General features: G+C 40.4%; 2 protein-coding genes across 2 annotated transcripts; both read left to right on the top strand.

Annotated features, from left to right (window-relative positions):
- Nucleotides 1-5942: 5942 nt before the first annotated feature.
- On the top strand, nt 5943-12159 carry tlcd1 (TLC domain containing 1). Its single transcript, XM_026193311.2, has 4 exons — nt 5943-6729; nt 7628-7710; nt 10060-10142; nt 11484-12159. The coding sequence occupies exons 1-4, from the start codon at nt 6524-6526 to the stop codon at nt 11880-11882; spliced, it is 771 nt and encodes a 256-aa protein (XP_026049096.2). The 5' UTR covers nt 5943-6523; the 3' UTR covers nt 11883-12159.
- A 2-nt stretch (nt 12160-12161) lies between these two features.
- Nucleotides 12162-15243, top strand: LOC113009239 (uncharacterized). Its single transcript, XM_080289308.1, has 3 exons — nt 12162-13076; nt 13165-13306; nt 13458-15243. Exons 1-3 carry the CDS (start codon nt 12701-12703, stop codon nt 14914-14916), a joined length of 1977 nt encoding a protein of 658 aa, XP_080145434.1. The 5' UTR covers nt 12162-12700; the 3' UTR covers nt 14917-15243.
- The last annotated feature ends 2251 nt before the right edge of the window (nt 15244-17494 follow it).

Genomic DNA, 17494 nt, shown 5'->3' with positions numbered 1-17494 from the left:
CGGCAGCCAGCGAGGGACAAAACAGACGGATTCCACACAGTTAGTACAGGAAGATACCAAACAGACACCCCCTTTTTTTTAAATTATTTTTTCAGTCACGGTGAACATTGTTTTAAATTATGCTTACACGTATACTTTAATACAACGAAATATGGTTATGTTTTATCTATATTTTATTGGAAGTACTTCATAATACCTACATAAGTTGTAGTTTCCAAACATTTTCGATTTGCTGTATGTACTGCAAAACAAAGGAGTCACAATTTGCGGTTTAAAAGAGAAGAGGACAAAAACTACACTATATAAATATTTGGGCATTTTAAAGTAATAAGTAGCATGAAACATTTAGAAACAAAGAAATTGAAAATAATATATTATTTATATATTATTTATTTGTTTTTGTTTGGTTTTCCCATTAGAGGAAATTGTCCTTTAGAAGAAACGATAATGTTTATCCATCTTAAACGGTAATTATACAGTATTTTTAAGCACAACGGCTGTGTAGTGGTTTCCACATTTCCTTGACAAGCGAAAGGTCACTGGTTTGATTCCACTTGAAGACACAAATCACCTTTGGGGTTTTGTCAGGAAGGACATCTTGCATAAAACTGCAAAATCACGCATGTGGAGCTACCAACTGTGGTGACAACTGTTGAGTAAGGGAATGATTGGAAGTAGCTGTCAAGTGCAAGAAATGTATTACAGCTTAGATCAACCTGCTGTTATTACACTGTAACTACCTAATATTTAGGGTGAACCTGAGTTATACAGTATTGTAACCGCCCCCTGCTTACATGTTGATAAGTGGTTATTACTGATTTCCCATTTTGTTTATTTTATTCTTTAGGCTACAGGGTATGACTCCACAAAATTCCAGGTCTCAACCTTATTGTCCCTCATGTCCCTTCAGAATAAGATGGCACACTCCTACAAAGCTCCTCACTTTGGAAACTATACCTACATCTGTGGGGTTAGGGGGTTAGGGTACTTAATAATACAGACCACGTAATGATAATACGGTTAATTAAAATGTAAGAAGTCCTTTCCTCCAACGTATCTCACGGGTACTCATTACTTAAAAACACTTACAGTATAATTTGTTTCTTTTTCTTTTCTGTTGTTACTCCATTGTCTAACTACACCTACCAGTAAAAACTCACACTTAATTTAAACATTAAAAAAAACATAGTAACACTTGGGAAATTATACCATAAATCGTGGACTGTATTGTCAAAACGCAAAACGCATAGCTTATTTTCTGTGAAATATCCGGCCATGCACTTGTGCCAGGAAACAAGTAAATTGAAATGAAAGTGAAAAGGAAATGGAAATGAGAACTAGTCTGACGGATGAGATTAGTAGAGCTTCTTGAGCTTGGACAGCTATTGCACTCTTACATCCAGACACCTGGTGATTATAAAGCGCCTTTCCCTTGCCTGAGACAAGCAGGAAGGGAGCTGTATCAGCACTGTTTCCCCTCTTTGCCTCAATAATAAATGCTTTGTGCTGTGACAAAGCTTGCTCTGTGCTAAAGTACATACCTTCACTATCATCATCAGTCTGAAATAATGGTACATTACCACAAACAGTCATCTGCATGTAACTCAACCTTACCCTGCAATTTCCCTGCAAGATTTTTAAATGACACTAAAGGTGATGTAGAGATAGGTGAGTAGAGGGTGAGTCCAAAACACAATACCTCGCTCTTTTTCAGGAACATGATATCTCAACAAAGAACACATAAAGCAGCCCTGAAGTGTATATGGCATTCCTCAGACCAGCTAAGTGACATATTTTGCCTCCTGTCAGCTGATGCTTGAGAGTCAGTGTCCAGGAATGCACGGTGCAGGACAGTGAAACTGTCGCTAAACCTCAGGTATGAAACCTCACCTGAAGAGCATTATCTGTTACTAATCTCCAAAGATCTCTCATGACACATGATGAGAAATTGTGGGGGAGTAAAGTTGTTTTTAGAGATATCTTGAACATCCAGCCCTTTTTCACACTTGGCATCATAAGCTTTGACAACAGATTAGTCAGGACTGAAATGTTGCCTATGAACGCCTGCTGTGAAGAAGGTTATGTTGACATGTTTCTTTGCGTTTGTGTAAAAACTTCCTTAAATTTCTAGGAAAGGTAATAAAGGTAAAGGTAAGGAAAGGTAATACTTATGTGATAAAAAGGAGGAACTGCTTATGAATACTCATCTTAATATCTTTCTTTATAATTTTTAATGGAACGGCAAGAGGAAGTCAGGAGTGGCAGTGAAGAATGTGAAGATTGTGCAAGACATGTGTGAGGACCGAGACAGTGGTGAGGTGTGTGGTAGGAGTGACAGATATGTTCAAGGTGGGACTAGGATTACCTCAGGTATCAGCTCTGAGCTCTTTGTTTTCAGTGGTGATTGACAGGTTGACAGATGAGGTCACGCAGGAGTCTCTGTGGTCTATAATGTTTGCAGACAGCATTGTGATCTGTGGTGAGAGTAGGGAGCAAGTGAAAGAGAGCCTGGAGAGGTGGAGGCATGCCCTGGAGAGTAGAGGAATGAAGGGCAATAGAAGCTAAATAGATTACGATTGAGTGAATGAAAGGAGGCAGGTTGAAAGGTGAACATGCAAGGAGAATATGTAGAAAAGGTAGATGAGGTAAATACCTGGGGTCAACCATCCAAAGCAATGGACATTGCAGAAGAGAGGTAAAGAAGAGAGTACATGCAGGGTGGAGTGGGTGGAGGAGAGAGTTAGAGGTGATTTCAACAAAAGGATAGCAATAAAAGTGAAAGAGATGGTAGTGAGTCATGCTATGATGTCTGGTGGCAGGCTGAGCTGGAGGTGGCAAAGTTGAAGATGTGAGATTTTCATTGGATGTGACCAGAATGGACAAAATTTGAAACGACAAGACAAGTCTGGGAGAGCCAAGGAGGGATAGTGGATACACTGGACAGAGGATGTTGAATATGGAGCTCCCAGCGGAAGAGCACAGAAAAGATAAATGGATGCAGCAGGAATAAGGTGGGATGAAGGCAGATGACTCACTTTGGTGACCCCCCTAAAAATGGCAGCGAAATAAGGAAAATTATTTTTAATGAACATTGGTACACATAACATATATAATTGCAATAAAAGACACAAAAAAAGAAGCTCTCGCATAGAGTTGTGTTTGTGTTGGCACATGCTGAATGAAAATGGTTTAAAAAAACAAAAAACAAAAAACAAAAAAACCCACACAGGACATTTTCCCTATTTTGTATTGTATATATATTGTAGGCAGCTTTTAAAGTCAGAAAATAAGTCAAAGCAAGATAGTTGTATTGCCAATGTTGATTCGATCTACTCAACAGAGACTTTTATAAAGTAAATCACCTTGCAGCTGTTTATACAGTATAAATATGGCCTCAAGTTTCCAGTAGTACTCTGCTAAGTAGCGTTATGATAGTGGGGTACATGGCATCAGAACTCAGCAGAATGTTAGACTCTGAGCAAAGAGGCCCTTTCACAGTGTCTAATCTCGTGTATGGCACTCTAAAACACTTTGAAATTGCATCAGTTTTCTCACAGTCAGGCAGAAGAAAAGGTAGGCACACCACCAGAAGACAAGCTTTGCTCACTGAGAGGAAGAAAAACATTTTCCTCACACAGGCAGATTTTTCAAACACAAGAACAAAAAGACTCCAATCAGCAAAAGCACAGTCAAAAAGAAGGCTGTGTGGACTCAGAGGACAAGCAGCATTTAGAACAAAACCAAATGCTGTGGGTGATGGAAGATACTGAGTGATGATGAGATCTGTGGCAGTAACAAAAGGGTCTGCGTGAGGAAACAAATGGGAGAGAGAATGATACCACAGTGAGTTAAGCACATAGTAAAACATTGCTGCAGCTGGACACAGAATGGACTCCACCCTGAGCAAGAAGAAGCAGTACTCCATTCTTTAGAGACATGCTCCACCCTCTGGTTTGCATCTTTGTGTAGAAGAATTACTACTACAGCTGAACACTGACCCCAAACACACATCAAAACACTGAAAGAACTAACTGAAAACCAAAGAAGACCAAACACTACTGAAGCTGTGGCTTTCCCTCCACAGTCGTGTGACTTGACCCCAACTGAAAATTTACTGGGACTGAAAAAAAGCACTCCTGACATAACAAAAAGCTTTGTTGGATCATGCTAAGGTGTGGATTACCCGCTTCTGCTCAAAATTTTATAATAATAATAATAATGGATTGGATTTATATAGCGCTTTTCAAGGCACCCAAAGCGCTTTACAATGCCACTATTCATTCACTCTCACATTCACACACTGGTGGAGACAAGCTACGGTTGTAGCCACAGCTGCCCTGGGGCAGACTGACAGAGGCGAGGCTGCCATATCGCGCCATCGGCCCCTCTGGCCATCACCAGTAGGCAGTAGGGTAAAGTGTCTTAATTTTGTAATGTAACAAATGTAAACTAGTGTCTCAGATTTCCCCCAAACTACGTGAGAAAGTCAGTACAACTATTAGAAATGTAACGAAACATTAAAAACACTTACATTACCAAAAACATTCTATTTACTAGACCCTTCAGTGCCACATTCAGGCCCAACAGTGAAATTAAATCTCTTTCTGATTAAGATAGCCCTGCTTTTGTTTGCTATTCACGATGCAATCGCTGAATTCAGCGGACCTCTAGATTTTCTTTCTTCTGGCTGCTCACAGTCTCCACTGTAGCTGTTTCTCAACAGCCGTCAGGAGAAAGAAAATCAAGATCAATATGGTTCACTCTGAGCCAGACAGAAAGATTCTCATCTAAAACAGATCACATGATATTGGGAGACCTTCTCAAGACCTAAATAGCAAAAGAGCAGCAGCAGCTTCTCTTGTATGAAACCAGGGGCTTCTGCATCTGCAGGCTGAAGTATTTTTTCTGGAAACCTTAAGCTGTGAGGAATTACAGGTTCCTGTGCCTAAAAAAACTATGAGAGCAAAAAGGATTCCAGCATCTCACACTGCAAAAGAACAAAAAAAAAAAAAAAAAAAAGAAAACTACAGGGAGGGGACCAGGAAACACAAACAGTGGTGTTAAATTACATTTCTCTCTCTCTTTAACTCCAGGGTGTCTGGTTACAGGGAGCTTTGTCCTCTGGGTATAAGCAGATTAATTGTATTGTTCCTCTTTCACATTTGAAGTTTGCTTTCAAAAGGTAAAAAAAGAATTTCGTGGATTCAGATGCATCCAGACATGGCTTTTATTTACCAGAAAGACATGTGCCGTTTTGGAATAATTTTATTAATGCAGATTATTAAAGACGAATTTTTCAGGATGTCTCAACGGCCCTTCTCCAGGGTAGAGTTTAGAGAGTAAGGTACCCCCTGGTGGTCTTATAAAAAACTGAGTGACACATAATTGTTGGTTGCGATGTGAGGTCATCGTGTAAGGTTTTGTCTCCATCTCCTGGTGTGTTTTCATGCTAGCGCCTGGCTGTATTTTTTTTTCTAAAGATGGAGCTACACACTCTGAAAACGCTAAAGCTTATTTTTAAGTCGTTGTTTGGACATATTTACGTTAATTTGACAGCTGCGGCTGAACACAGCCGGTAATAATATTACTAACAACTGTTCATGGTGTTATCAGTAAAGAGAAATGCGCACTCTTCAATGAAACCACTGTGAATATAAAAACGACAATGATGTAATAAGCTCTCATATAAGGGACTATTTTAATATTGTGCTTGGATTTTGCTAGAATTGCGATTAGATAATTATTGGTAATATTGATATGTAGCCAACAGATTGGGTTTTTCAGCTTTATTTGCAGCTTTGTACCCAACACACTCATTCACAAATTAAACGCTTTTACGCGCAGCGCGTTATTTACGCACGAAGGAGCGGCGCCTCCTGCGTGTCTATGTGCCAAACATTCCTATGCTTATTTTTGTTTTCGACAGCACGAGCACAAATCCACATTTTAGCAGGATCTGTGACCGCGGTGGATCAGTGCTACCGTTCTTCTTGTGAAATCTAATCGCAGCCTCTGGTCTTTCGTTTCTCTGGTTTTAAGGGCGCAGCAGCGACGGCACCACCCACCCCGCTCTCCCTCTCCACCACTCCCCCTTCGTGATCCACAGACAGGCGGGGTGAGAGCGGCGGGACATAACGTTACGAGGCGCAGCGTGAAGACAAACACCGTCGCATTGGAATGAGCTGTAACCGGAATCCCCTCCAAGCCCACCTCTTCAGGCTCGACACGCTGAAAACGTGAAACGAAAAAAAAAAGGCTGCAGCATCAGTTGGAAATCAGCTCTGCAGAGATTTGGGGGGAAAAAAGAAAAAGAAGCTTAGGATCATCTCCTGCAGCAGCAGCTGCGTCTCTTTTCCCTGGCCTGGACAACGCTCCCATCTCTTAACGCATATATTCGCTCATCACTGGGGCCGAGGAGACGCTGACAGGGGCGTAAAAAAACAAAACAAAAAACGTCAGGAGGACGAAGGGAGGGAGCTCATTAAGAGCAGGCGCCAAGAGACAGCGGGGTGGGAAGGAGAGTATGGAGGCCCTGCTTCCTGTGCTCAAGAGTCACCCAGGCCCGTCAGTACTGGTGTGCTCTTTGATTTTCAGGTTGGCCCACCAGCTGCTCCAAAGGCTGCCCGTGCCCAAGGTGGTAAAGCAGGATGCCTTCCGCTCCTGGAAGTGGAAGAACCTCTCCGTCTCTATGGTGCACTCAGTGCTGACTGGGATTTGGGCCCTGACCTGGTAAGTGTCCTTCCAACGCACACATCTGCCTGTCCATCCACACTGGGACACCATTGTCTATTGACAATGCACATGATGTGTCATGTGTAGGGGTGTGTGCGCAACAGTGACAGCCTGTGGCAGCCAGGATGAGAAGGGCATATTCACACAGGGTGAGGGATGGGGGAGAGAATGGCATTTTCAAGTGGGGAGGGAATTGCCACTGTACAGTATGAAACAGACACATACAGCTCTTATTGCTGTTTGTATCATTCATGCACAACTCAGAGGTTTGTAAGGAAAGGAATCGTTTCAGCCTCAACCGGCAGGCAGACCCAATGAAGCAACAGACTGCTGATATATCAACTGGAAAAACCTGCTGGCTTAACCGTTCTTGTGAAAGCATTTTGAAAAAGAGTTATGTTGGGCGGGTCTGAGCTCATGACTCATCTTTTAACATTAAGAAATGGGATCAAGGTCAAACTTTGAAGCTGTCAGCTCCATTCAGTTTGCTAAACATGTGACCATTTGAATTTGCAGTCACTTGACTGCTTAAGTGGGTGAAAAAACACATTTTCCAATTCAAAGTAAGGGGTTTAGCAAACTGCTTTACATATCAGATAAGGTCTACCAGCCATTTATTAACAGTTATTCTTTCGTGGCTTGTTTATTCAAGGAGGGGGAACAGAGGAACCTTTGCTTTTAAAGGTGTTCCCCTTATGGCAAACTTCAAAGAATGGTAAAGAATAACAGAGAGGAGCTAGAGATTAAAATGGTAGAACATGAAATAAAAAACCCTCAATAACAGCTGATGTTAATGTCTCTGCTTAGTCAGGCTTTTCTCTCCAGGAGTGAGCCTATGTATGTCTGAGTGAGGCAAATTCAGAACCATCTATCCATAACATGTATCCTTCTCCAGTGTGGTGGTTTGGCCAGAGACGCTGAGCGACATCCACTCGTACCACACCCCTCTATCATACCTGCTTGTCTGCGTCTCCACAGGTCAGTAAACACATAATGGATTAAAAAAAAGCTGAGGGTACTGCAAAATTGACATATATTTCTTCATAGTTATGCATCCCAGTAGTTGTATACTGGGAAAGTATAGTTATATAGGGCTACTTTTGTCATGGAATCTGATGATGAATCATTTTTCCTGTTAAAAGTTATAAAAATCGTCATATTATATATGTTATTATATCTAACTGTCTAAAGGTCCAAAAGAAAAAAAACCCTCATGTCTGAGAAACTGAAACCAGTAAAATACATTTTTAGTAGTACATTAGTTTTATGTCGATTGCAGCTCCAGTTTAATGTTTGAGAGAAATGTGGGAGAGATGTTGACTGATGAAAAATTCTTCTTCCATTACTTGATCAAACTGCAATTATTTTGGGCACGTAAAATTCCGCTTTGCCTGTCATTAGAGAAGCAGCCAACAGATACTTCTCACCTTTTTCCCAGAAGGGAATCTTTCCAGTTAAATGGGCGGCTCCCCTCAATCACCATGGACACCAAAGATAGTCCCCCCAAGAACTCGTCGATCAGGTCGAGCTCTGCTGTGTGTAGTTTAAACAATGTGTCTCTGCATTACTACGAAGACACAAATCTGTAAAGATTTACCGTAACTACTGCAAACAGCTATAAGTGCCCCTGAGGCCAGTCACACCAGATACTGGAGGTCATTTTCTTTAACAGAGGGACTTGTTGTGCGTCTCCGTAGCTGCAGAGTGCCAGTCATACTATAGTACAAAGGGACCCTTAGTCACTAGAAAACCTCCAGCTGAATGAGGTCGACACAGTTTAATAACTGAACTGTTTAGCTGGCAACTTCTAAAAATGATGATGGCGAGAAACGTTTAACTCTGCTGTCAGATTAGCTCAACACTAATTCAGCACTTAGTGTTGCTGTGTCTGGATGACCGTAAATGGATGGAAGGGAAACCCGGCTTTGTGGCCTCAAATATTCTTAAAACTAGCATCTGAGAAATTTATCTTTTTGTGCATGATGTAAGAATTAAATGGGAGCTTTATCTAACAGATTAAGCGATTACTGACGTATTCTTTCAATATTTATGTGCTAAAAGAAGACTGATGCAATTGTCAAGTAACTAAAATATTACCGGTAGTTTGCTAAACTGTTGTTTACTTCATGTTGTAAAAGATCTTCATAGCAGGAATAATGATTATGCTCATTCTTGTGTTATCTTTTTATGATTGGATACATGGTTTCATAATCACTTGTGTGTCAGTTATGGTTAATGGAGAACTGAGTCACTTTGTGGATTTTCAATTATTTCTCATCCAAATATGGTAGGTATCTCTATGCCTCAGAAATAAGGGGCTGGAATTATGATGATGATGATGCGGCTTTGCTTCTTGGGAAGATAGCGTGCCCTCTGCTTTACAGTCTAAATGCATTTAAAAGCTAAGACATAAAAAGGTGAAAAACCTGCACAGGACTGTGTGAGAGAGGTCACAACACACATTGATCTGCCATCTCCTGCATAGCAGGGAAAATACTTAATCAACTAGTCTGCTGTGTAGACGTGTATGCTGCTGCTCTGTAGCAGACTGCTGTGATCAGCACATAATTTAATGAAGGCAACCACAGCAGACAGTCGTGCATAATGTGTCCCGCTGCCTTCGGACGGCTGCAGAGATTTATTGAAGTGAAGGAGAATGTGACTCTCACACTTTATGCGGTTGGTCAGCGACAGTTTCACTACAGTGAGGGCTGTAACTAACTATTATTATTACTGAGTGTTCTGCGGCTTATTTTCTCGATGCAGTGAAAAGCCTGCCAGATAGAAGGGAGTGTTTTACAGGGAACAGGCTGAGGCAGATGATCCTTACTTACTTACTTATCTTTACACATGAAAGCCTGACATCTTTACTTTCTTTTTCAGTCGGCAGTTTTAACCTACTGGTTTGCATTCTTTGACATGATAGAAGTCTTTGTATATGAAACATGCTGGTGGAAACTGTATTGAATTGCAGTAAACTGATAAGCTTCGCATGTAATGACAGCTACCATTGAAAATATACTATCATATACCCAAAGGTGTCTAGTGACCATGAGATCAGTATAAGAAACAACTGCTGTGACCTCACATGTAAACACCTTTAAGTGCTCTTCTTCTAACTATGGAACTGGTACAAAATCATTTCAATACAGGGGTCAGTCATGTTTTTCTCATTTTTGGTTGGTGCTAGACTTTAACAAAATTACCCTATTGCAAATTAAACACCCCATATGCAAAATACACCAGGGAAACATTTTCAGGAAAGCTTTTGTTACAGTGAGCAGTAAAACACAGACAAAATCTTAGAATTTTTCTTTTTCCTTACAGGCTACTTTGTGCATGATGCAACTGATATCATCCTCTCGGGACATGCAAAAGGATCGTGGGAATTTTTACTCCATCATGTACTGGTAAGACAATATGCCTGTGACTGTTATGAGTTCTTAACTTGATCAAGGTTTTGTTCTCTGGTTTAGTCAAAAATTTAAGTCATAATGTTAAATCCAGCCAGCCATTAAAAAGAAGGTAGTGTCAGGGTAACCTGCATACTCTTGAATTACTGGGTTTTCCCAGATATTCTAAGGTTTTATAGAGAATGACCCAAAAAAGAGAGAATATCCAATGAGTGGCAGTTCTCTGGGAGAAAATGTCATGTTGATGTTAGAGATTAAGAGCATGGCCAGACTGCTTTGATATGATAGGAAGGCAATAGTTGCTCAAAGAAACACTTGGTACAACCAAGGTATGCAGAAGAGCATATCCGAGATCACAACACATTGAACCTTGAAGCAGATGGGCTACATCAGCAGAAGACCACACCGGATGAAGCTAAGAACAAGAAAATAAGACTATAATTTGCACAGGTTCACCGAAAGTAGACAACAGAAGATTTGAAAAATGTTGCCTGGATTTCTGCTGCAACATTTGGATGATAGGGTCAAAATGAGGTTATGAAAAAATAGCAACAGCTCAGCCAGCTGGTGGTGTAATGGCATGAGAGATAGTTTCTTGGCACAGTTTGGGCCCCTTGGTACCAGCTAAGCTTAATTTTAACACAACAGCTTAGCAGAATTTTGCTACTGACCATATCAGTCCTTTTATGACCACACTGTTCCTGTGCTCTGATGGCTGCTTCCAGTGGGATAACAAGACATATCACAAAGCTCAAATAATCTCAAATTTGTTTATTGAAGACAATAATGAGTTCACTTTACTCAAGCGACCTCCATAGTCACCAAATCTCAATCCAATTGAGCAGCTTTGGAATGTGGTGCAATGGGAGATTCTCATCATGTATATGCAGCTGACAAATCTGCAACTGTGTGACGCTGTCAGGTCAATATCAACCAAAACCTCTAAGGAATGTTTCCAGCACTTTGTTGAATCTATGCCATCAAGAATTAAGGCAGTTCTGTAAGTAAAAGTGGTCTAACTCAGTTTTACCTACCAAAGTGTAAGGTTTGTTTATAATGTACTCTGAACAAAGGATTATTATAGCTGTTAAATTATCTACTGCTTTAAATCCTTTAATATTACCCGGCGATTACTTTTAATGTTGGAAAAATCATGGTTTTCCACTGAGTATAGTACATATTCTTAGATTGAATCTGGACATGCACTGACAAAGTCCCAAAGCAAACAATAAAAGCAATTGAGCTGCAAAGAAAAGCAAACAATGAGATCACAATCCACAAGAGATTAGCTATTAGTACAAACACCTGCACCACCCTCTATGTCTGTCTCGTCCTCAGGTGATTTGGTGTTTCCTGTATGCCCTGTACACTCAGCTCTATGTAGCCGGCGCTGTAATCGCCCTCTTTGTGGAGGTCAACAGCGTCACCCTGCATCTGAGGCTGATGCTGAAGCTGGCGAGTGCTCAGTCTTCCACCTTGTACTACGTCAACAAGCTCACCAACCTGTTCACCTACGTTATGTTTCGCCTCACCACCCAGTTCTACCTCACTTGGTTTATTATCCACAACTACTCCTGGCTGGACCACGGTGGATACTTTCTTGTTTCTATGATGGTGATGAATATTATGATCCTAATTTATTTCTACCGCTTGCTCCGTGCAGACTTCTTCCCACGGAGCTGTGCAGGACAGAATGGGATGCATAACAACAACACCAAAAAGTTTATTAGTGATTGACAGGGGAAAGGTTTACGGGTCTTTTATAGTTTTGTCATTTTGTTACTGACAGCGTTTCTCATGACGGCAGGTTTCCTTATCGTGTCTCTCTGCCAAAGAACATACTGCCACAAAAAGTCCAAACCCTAGGGATGTTACCACTATTAGCGTATTTAAAATGTCTTTTTGTATCATAACTTTTACAGAATAAATTGAGGTTTTGTAAAAGACCCTTAGTGGTTTACCTACCAAGAGTCTGGTTAGAATAAACCATAAAACCAGCGTTTTCATACCAGTAGGGGAGAGTGAGGTAAGATGAGCCAGTGGGTAAGTTGAACCACCCCTTGTATCTAGGTAACTGTGTTCATGTTTTGTCATGTGACCATAAATCCAGGAAGCACTCATCATTTCCATCCTGCTATGTTAAAGAGGAGCACATTGGAGAAGGGGTAAGTCTGTATTACACAAAAAAATGTTTTCTGCTTGTCAAAGTAAAATTTCTGCATATCAGGTAAATTGACTGTAATATTAAAACAAATGTATCTGTGTCTAAAATGATATATTATACATGTTGGTGGGTTTCTAAAATATAATATCATCTGAAGAAGTTTTCTAAAGATTAGCCTAAATTGCTAAGCTAGCCCGTTTTTTTCAAAATGGTGGCTATGGGGCAAAGTGAGCCAAAGGCTATGGGGTAAATTGATCCAATGGTTCAACCTACCCCACCATAAGGCACTGAAATTTATTTAAGGCTCTGACTTATTAAATAGTATTTTAGTTCAGTATACTGAACCCTTTTGTTGTATTTGTCATATGTTAACTATTATAGAAAAGATATCATGCCAAGGACCTACAGACGGAAGACCAGCTGGGGCTCAACACCCCTGGAGGAGATTGAAAGGGCAGCAAGTGAAGTCAAGGGAGGAAAGTCCATAAGATCAGTGGCTAAAGAAAGACAAATTGACAGGTCAACACTCAGGAGATATATTAAAAAGAGGGACACACAGGAGGTCAAATCGGTTGGCTATAGTGGAACAGCTTCAGCAAAGAGAGTCTTCTCTGAGGAGGTGGAGAAGGAGCTAGCAGAGCATATCAAGAAGCTTGCAGAGCAGTTCCATGGCATTTCCCCAAAGAAATGCCGTGAACTGGCATTAGAATTGGCAGGCAGAAACAACATTCCTACTCCCAGCAACTGGACAGAGAAAGGTTTAGCCGGTAGGAAGTGCAAGAAACAACATTTCAGTAGGTTGGCACAGACTAATGTATTTTGTGTAGTTTACTACTTTACCATTACATTTTTTAGGTAAAGAATGGTTCAAGAATTTTTTGGCACGCCACCATCTCTCTTGCCGTATGCCTGAGGCAACATCTTTGGGAAGAGCTACAGCCTTCAATAAGACTACAGTTGGGGAGTTCTTTGACAATCTGGCTAAAGTGATCGACAGGTAACAGAAGTTATCTAATTGAAAACATTAATAACTATTTATGACAACTACAAACAACAGTTAAGTGAATAAATATGCGTACTCTCAGCTAACATTTTTTGCATTACTTAAAAATTTAACTAATCATCATTGCTCTTTTTTTGTTTGACAGGTATAAATTCCCCCCAAACATGATTTTTAATGTTGACGAAACAGGTGTAACAACAGTACAGACACCAAAGCAGGTAGTGGCAGAAAAAGGAAAAAAACAAGTGGGCTCCATCACATCTGCTGAAAGAGGCGAACTGGTGACTGTAGTCTGTGCTGTCAATGCGACTGGTAACGCAGTCCCTCCGATGTTTATCTTCCCAAGGGTTAGATACAAAGACCACTTCATTGCAGGAGCACCTCCAGGATCAATTGGTACCACTACAAGATCAGGCTGGATCAGTGAAGATGTCTTTGTTGTGTTCCTTGAACATCTGGTTCAGCAGACCAAGTGCTCCCCTGACCTGCCACTGCTGCTAATCATGGATAACCATGAAGCCCACATTTCACTGAAGGCTTTGGACATAGCAAAAACAAGTGGTATTGTAATGCTCACAATTCCACCCCACACTTCCCATCGCCTTCAGCCTCTGGATAAGTGTGTGTATGGTCCATTTAAAACCTATTACAACAGAGCTCTTGATGGCTGGATGAGGTCCAACCCAGGCAAAACTGCCAGCATATACCAAATTGCTGGTTGTGTGAATGATGCTTTCATGTCAGCAATGACACCACGAAATATCTCCTCGGGATTTAGAGCCACTGGGATTTTCCCTTACAACAGAGATATCTTCTCTGATGCAGAGTTTGAGCCATCCATGGTGTCAGACAGGCCCAACCTGGAGCAGCAGCCTGCCGCTGAAGGTGTTGCACCTGTGGTTTCAGCCTCTCTTTCTGCTGAGCTACCTTCACCAGACCCTGTACATGCATGTGGTTCACGAAGTGACCCCAACCATGCTCGATATGTGTCTCCCACTGATATTCTACCCTTACCCAAAAGTCAGCAGCCCAGGAAACAAACAAATCGAAAGCGTGTGAAGACACGAATCCTGACTGATACACCTGAAAAGCAGGCAATTGAGAGAGCCCATGAAGAAAAGACAAATAAACTGAAAGGCAAAAAAGAAATAATCCACAAAAAGCAAGGAATGTGGAAGAGGAAACAAACCCAGACAAAAATTGCAGTGGAAAGCAGCTCTGAGGAGAGTGATGTTCCCATCCCATTTGAAGACACTTCTGAGTATGAGAGTTCCAGCGATGAAAGAAGTGAACCAGATGTCTCAGACCTGGTAGTTGGTGACTTTGTCATCGTAAGATTTGCATCCAAATCCAGGAGCCACCATTACATTGGCCTGGTTGACAGCTTTGCAGACAACGAAGTGAGTGCCAGATTTCTCAGAAGAATCCGAGGGATCACTAGCAGTAAGAAACCCACGTTTGTGTTCAAGGAAAATGATGAGGCATCTTTCCCACGCAAGGATGTGCTGAAGAAGCTACCTCAACCTCAACAGGCTGGAGGAACTGCAAGGAGGGAGCAACAGTTCATATTCCCCTGCAACCTTGATCATTGGAATATTGAATAGTTCTTTTGAATAAATGGTTTTGAACTGGTGGTTTGTTTAGAAACCACCAGTTTCCAGGTTTGTTCTCACAGGTTTACAACTGTTAAAATGGTTTGTTTTCACAATATGATCAGTTTTACATTTTAAAAACTACATGGTCAGTTTGCCCCAAGATGGCTCAGTTTACCCACTGACTAGGTTCAATTTACCCCTAATCTGGGGCAAGTTGAGCCAAAGGAGCATTTTTTTTAAATAGGTCATTATTTTGGGCAGCGTCATCAGACATAGATTCTGATCATTACATTTGAAAGGAGACATCCTGAAATAAAGGAATATGTTATCATTCTATTTCTGTGTCATTTTTTCTCACACCCAGGGCAACAAGAGTAAAAAGTGGCTCATCTTACCTCACTCTCCCCTACAATAAATATGAAGCTACGGCAAGCAGCTGGTTAGCTTAGCCTAGCGTGGAACCAGGAGGGAAACGGTTAGCCTGGCTCTGTCCAACAAACAAACAAAAAAGTACTCATGTAAATTAACAAATAGTTGCTTTTTTGTTCTTGTTTTTTAACAGTTGTTGAATTTGAGCAAAAATATTTAATTTGCCAGTATTTTCTCCTCTTTATGTATGCTACGTATGGTAGCCCAGATAGTTTCCAGATGTTAGTGGGGGTTAAATTAATTTTTCAAAAAGTGTTAAACCATTGCTTAAATGTTAAAGTTAAGCATCATGTCAGGTCTAAGATTTTGAGTACTATATTTTTAATCAAAAACTTTGATAAAAGCTGTCAAGCAGATATGAAACTTCATCTAACAGCAGTTAGCTTTGATTTGCATTAAGATTAGAAATAATGTTTTCACACTTGGAATTTCATACAGGTTAAACCAGGGGTCTCAAACTTAAATGAGGTGTGGGCCCCTGCTGGCACTGTCATCTCATCGGAGGGCCACTTTAGTATTCAAGTTGTACAAAAAAAACAAACAAACCAAACTTCAAGGGCCAAGTTGCATTGTATTTCTTCATGTCAATACACGGGCCGCAAGTAGGGGTGACGTGGGCCGCAAGTGGTCCCCTGGGCCGCAAGTTTGAGACCCCTGGGTTAAACAAACAAATCTACTTGTCAGTAGGTTATAGTTAGTTTAGCCAGTCAGTATTAACTAGATTTATAATTATTAGCTTACAGATATAAGAGTAATTGCAACCTTTTCATGAAACTCAGAGCAATCACTTGCATGATGCAGATCTTTAATATTTCAAGCAAAAGTTTGACTTTTAGGTCATTACAATGTCCTTCTTGTTATCTCACAGCTTTGCAGCCTTGAAATGTTTCCAGGGACTTATTTAAGGACATATTTTTTATGCATTATTTAAATTAACTTTAATTTCAAACATTATGTATGAATTCAACAGTCAAACTGGGTAAAAATATTTAAAAGGTTTACAGACTGCTCCAAAATGAGGTTTTTAAAAATATTATTTATTCCTGTTAGATATACTTAAATCACTGTCTTTGCTGTTATAGAATTCATACATTAATTCATATTTTAACAAACATTTGCTGTCTTAGTAAGACCTGATATTACTAAGACAGTAAATGATGGTATTTGTTTTGGACATGCACAGCTGTAGGGACCATGGACGAGCAGTTTTATCACACCTGCTTGGGGGATGCATAGCAAGGAGATGCCCTTGCCTTTGCAGTGAAGTCCATGTGGTCATAGCCACTTGGAGGGCAGATGGATGTCTATGCCACATCATGTAAACCCTCTGATGACTAAATACACTAAATGTCACTAAATTAAAAACAGATTCTTGTGTGCCCACCCTTGCAGAAAGTAAAACACCAGAAGAGTGTTGTTGATTTTTTTCATAAGAATGTCCATTGACAAATGCGTAGTTTATCAGAAAAATAAAAAAACTGGAAATTGTATTTTACAGTTGCTAACAACCTTGCTCTGTGTTGCTACATGTTTAACATTTGCATGGGTAGCAGGTTTTTTTTACGTCGGGAAAATCATGATCAGCTTTCCTCTTGCTATTAGGAAATTTCTGATCTTGGACTTTGAATTTTAGCATTCATTTTAATTATATGTGTAAATAGAGTGGACCTCTCCCTTTGTCTTTATGAAGCCATTTGTGGCTGAAGAGATGCTGGACTGTCAAAAGACGGGTGCATAATACACAGTGTTGTCAAACTGAAGTGTAATACACAATAATGTGGGATAATTTATGGTACTCTTGTGGTTGTCATATTAAATCTGTTTGTATTTGACTCAAGTGGAGCTGGATCTTCCTGCCATCTAACAGTAGCTCTTTGGAAACTGGGAAAGCCTCCATGGAGAGCAGGCAGCAGCACAATCCCAGTCAGATGTATCTTGTTGCTTGTTTTCAAAATAATACTTTTACAGAAAAGATCTTCTTTTAAAGACCTTGAAACAGAAGATGTGTTCTCTCTTCCTCTTTGTTCCTAAACTGTATATATATATGTATAGCACTTTGTACATAATGTCCTTCGGTGTGCATTCCCTTTTGATATATTATAAAAGAAGTGTCCATAGTTGTTGACCATTAGTGGACTAAAACCATGCCATGAATCAT

This window comes from Astatotilapia calliptera, chromosome 14 (genome assembly GCF_964374335.1).
Source record: "Astatotilapia calliptera chromosome 14, fAstCal68.1, whole genome shotgun sequence".
Lineage (NCBI taxonomy): Eukaryota > Metazoa > Chordata > Actinopteri > Cichliformes > Cichlidae > Astatotilapia > Astatotilapia calliptera.
This window is presented reverse-complemented; position numbering and strand designations above follow the sequence as displayed.